Here is a 4,452-nt window from a genome sequence, read left to right on the forward strand (position 1 = left end):
GAATCGTACATGCATTACAAAGAAGGGTGTAGAAATAATGATTTGTATACATTTTGTCATTTTATATTAATTAATTATATATGTTAGTCAAAGAAAATGCTGCTACCTACCATATCACATTTTTCAATGAACTCAAATCATTTCAATAAGTAAAAACCTATATATATATATATATATATATATATATATATATATATATATATATAAGCTCATTTATTATGTCCCATGTGTGATCTGAATTATTGGTCAGTTTTGTATTGTTGTCATTGCCTATAAAGACAACCCATGATGTGAAGATTCGATCGGATAAAATAAAATTACATTAATTTCCTCATCTCTTTCTCCTTCTTCCTGGTTTTAGGAGACCTTTCTTTTCTTACTCAGTATGATTCATTCTAATTCAGAACTTCCAACATTATACCAACTTAATTAGCTTATCATAATCGATCCTAAGTAATGTACTTTCATATCATATATCACTCGTACGCAACAAGAATGCCATCCCCATTCCGAATGGAGCAAACTGCATGTTTCTGCTCAAGTACTTGAAAATAAGTTTTGATTTTAATTTGAAGTATATATATATATATATGGTGACTGGTGTTGGAAGTCTGAGTTCATCAGTATATATATTATTAATTATCTCGCTTTCCTTACAGCACAAATAGACATATCAATCACATTGAGATTCGAAAATCCTTTTTTCTTGAATAATTAAAATAAGGAATATTTAAGCAGATATTTTTGTATGTGTCTCACGCGATTGAGATTAATTCGAGCTATATATATAAACGTCGATTGCAACAAAACATTAATCAATATTCTGCTAAAAATGTGTTCGAAAGAAGCTGCAAAAGTAGTACTCCCACCCCATGTTCTCATTTTCCCATTACCAGCTCAAGGACACATGAACTCCATGCTCAATCTAGCCCAACTCTTTTGTCTATCCCATTTCCATGTTACTTTCATTGTGTCTGAATTCAACCACAGCCGTCTCATGAAGCACTCCGGCACTCGTTCGACCTTCGAAAGATATCCGGGATTCCGGTTTCAGACGATCCCCGACGGTCTCCCGGATGACCACCCGCGTGCCGGTTACCGAATAATGGATATCATTCCATCCTTGATAAACGACGTGGCACCATATTTCAAGAAAATGTTGATCCACAATGGTTTGTTTGCTTCTGCCAACAGAAGGCCTGTGACTTGCATAATAGCCGACGGGGTGCTGAGCTTTGCTGCCGATTTCGCCGAAGAGCGACGGATTCCGCTCATCTTCTTTCGAACCGTTAGTGCTTGTGCTTTCTGGACATTATTCTACATCAGCCAAGTCGCAGGAGCTAATGAAATGCCCATACAAGGTGCCATTCTTTTATTGCTATTTTTTCCACTTATTAATAGAAATTTTTTTATGTTAGTTGAAATATAAGGGAAAAGATCGAAAATTAATTGAAGCTTAATTAGATCCACATATTATCCCTAAATATTTAATTTATAGTTACAGGAATGGATTTATAGGTACTACATTTCATTTCATTTCATTTCATTTCATTAATAGTAGGGATTAATCGTATATATTTTGTTTTACTATTCATAATACATGAAGGATTCCCTATGACGGCTCATTCTATGCTGCACCGGGTGAATTTCACCCAGTGCAGCATCCACCGAAATTCTGTGGGGTCCAGGCCAATGAATGACCCAGATCTACCGGGTCGGTGGATCATAGAAGCACCTCCTCTGACTACTCATGAGGGGTGCACAAAATTGTTCCAAGAGCTGATCATATAGGATCGAATTAACCACCGGCACCGGGTTATATATACTGAGCAGTATATAAACTCTTGGGTTACATTGAAACAGAGAGCTATGAACTGATAAACCCTAGCTCTCTGTGAATATTTGGTAGAGTACTAGCTAGCAGCGTCTAGATGTCATTTGCTGTGTATTTAAAGTGGCAGACCACAATATATAGTTTAATTTGAATAGTTTATGTATGGAATTCTTGAGGGGAATTACAGAAAACAGGATGGTTGAAATAGCGAAAACCGTCCCTGGAATGGAAGGTCTCCTAAGGCGTTGTGATGTACCAAGATTTTGCGGCGTGGATGATACAAGTGACCCGAGCCTTTGGGAAGTAATTAGCTTGACAAGCCAAACTGTGCGAGCGAACGCATTCATTCTCAACACATTTGATGATCTAGAGCAACCTGTGTTGTCGAAGATTGTAAAGCACATACCGAGATTGTACACTATTGGACCAGGCAGCGCACACTTGAAGTCAAGACTCGGGGAAAACAAAGTCGATACCTCGACTCCTTCAGCTAGCCTATGGGCCGAGGATTTGAATTGCATAGAATGGTTGGATGCACAGAAGCCAAAGTCAGTGATTTATGTCAGCTTCGGGAGCATAACCACGGTGACAAGAGAGCAACTACTCGAGTTTTGGCACGGACTAGTAAACAGCAAGCGGAGATTCTTATGGGTAATGAGGCCGGATTCTATAATGGGGAAAGACGGGGACCAAATCCCAGCTGAATTGGAAAAGGGTACTAAAGAAAATGGTTACATGGTGGAATGGGCGCCGCAGGAGGAGGTGCTTAACCACTCCGCGGTTGGCGGGTTTTTGACACATGGTGGTTGGAATTCGACTCTGGAGAGTATCGTTGCGGGTGTGCCTATGATATGTTGGTCATATTTTGCTGATCAAATGGTCAATAGTCGTTTTGTGAGTCATGTTTGGAAGATTGGATTGGACGTAAAGGATAGTTGTGATAGAGTTGTGATTGAGAATGCTGTAAAAGAATTAATGGAAGTGAGAAAGGATGAGTTTTTGGAAAGGGCGAGTCACTTGGCAAAATCGGCGAAAACGGCAATCAATGAAGGAGGATCTTCCTACTCTAATTTAAATGATTTGATGGAGTATATTGAATCATTCATTGTTTGACTTCAAATATGTCTTACAAATGATTTGTTTCAATAATAGTATCTGAAACTCTTTCATCTTTTAGATATAAAGTTTTTTGAAGTTTCTTTTTTTTTTTTTTTTTGTGTGTGATGATCTGGCCTCCATAAGTTGTAAAACACTATTGATATAATATTATATATATATCAAATAAATATATTTTGAGCTTTCATTTTAAGTATCTCGCCAATATCATCGAATATTTCGAATTGAACTCAAACTTTAGCTAATTTGATTCGAAATAGATTCGAGCCAAATATATTAAAATTTTCTTTCAAGTGCCCACCTACAATGCTCACCACCATGCCTACCAATGATGTGACACTATTCTATTGGACCTACAATTTATCACATATTTATCACATCCAATAGAATAGTGCCACATCATTGGTGGGCATGGTATATATATATATATATATATATATATATATATATATATATATATATATACTAGTAAACAGCACATGTGATGCACGTGATGACACTTTATCAATATAATATATTTATTTATTATTTTTTTATAAATTATATTTAGTGGAATTTTCATGACCTAGCCTCATAATAAAAGTCATAAACTTGAATTATCAATTATGAAAATCAAATGAAATGATACAATAATCATAAACAAGTTTTCATAATGTAGTCTCATGATTGATATTTGAAAATATAATCATTCAAACTAAAATTAATGATAAATAAACAACCTAATCATAAAATTACCAAACTATTATATTAAAAAATGGGCGAATTGTAAAAAAATCCCTAATCCTAAACTTGATTTAGTGTCCAGTTCCTACACCCGTGAATTTTAATTTGCACTCCTTGACACTCACCTATATTTGTTTCTCACTCCCTACAAAGATCAATTTACATATTTACCCATATATATATATATATTCATTGACTTCTTCTCAACCCCCACCTGTAGAAACTAAAGCCCTAACCGCCTGCGCCCACTCAAGCGCCAGAAAGCCTACGGTCTCAACCACCGAAACCTATCAACCGACCAAATCCACCGACGAAGAGACTGAAGCAAGCAACGAGTCACCTTGGAAAAATAGTAAGATTCATTAATTTGTTTTATTTTTTGTTCGTTAGTCGCATTTTGTTTTATTTTCTATAGTTTATTATTGGTTTACATCTAGTTGTTCAATTTTTTTTCACATGATTGATTTTCTGCCGTGATTGTTGGTTTATCGCTCGTGGTGGTTCAAATTCTTGTCACAACATGTCTTCTTTGATAGTTAATGAAACTATCATTTCTGACTTATCATTTTGTATTATTGGACTTTGTGTTCGACTTTTAAACCTTGCATTTGTTTTAAAATGGTAGAGTTAGTTCTATAGAATAATCCATGTTTTCGTTCTTGATTTCGTTTTTCACGTTGGAAGTCTGATTTCATCATAATTATTATATTTGATTTTCGTACAACAAAAATCGACACCAATCTGTCAAATTAAGATTTGAGAATCTTTTTTCTTGAATA

General features: G+C 35.4%; 1 protein-coding gene across 1 annotated transcript; it reads left to right on the top strand.

Annotated features, from left to right (window-relative positions):
• The first annotated feature begins 353 nt into the window (after positions 1-353).
• LOC140865827 (7-deoxyloganetic acid glucosyl transferase-like) lies at positions 354-3,018 on the top strand. The gene is made up of 2 exons (XM_073270615.1): positions 354-1,361; positions 2,022-3,018. The coding sequence occupies exons 1-2, from the start codon at positions 749-751 to the stop codon at positions 2,945-2,947; spliced, it is 1,539 nt and encodes a 512-aa protein (XP_073126716.1). The 5' UTR covers positions 354-748; the 3' UTR covers positions 2,948-3,018.
• Positions 3,019-4,452: the final 1,434 nt, after the last annotated feature.

The sequence above is a fragment of the Henckelia pumila genome, chromosome 4, assembly GCF_033568475.1.
Source record: "Henckelia pumila isolate YLH828 chromosome 4, ASM3356847v2, whole genome shotgun sequence".
NCBI classification, from domain to species: domain Eukaryota; kingdom Viridiplantae; phylum Streptophyta; class Magnoliopsida; order Lamiales; family Gesneriaceae; genus Henckelia; species Henckelia pumila.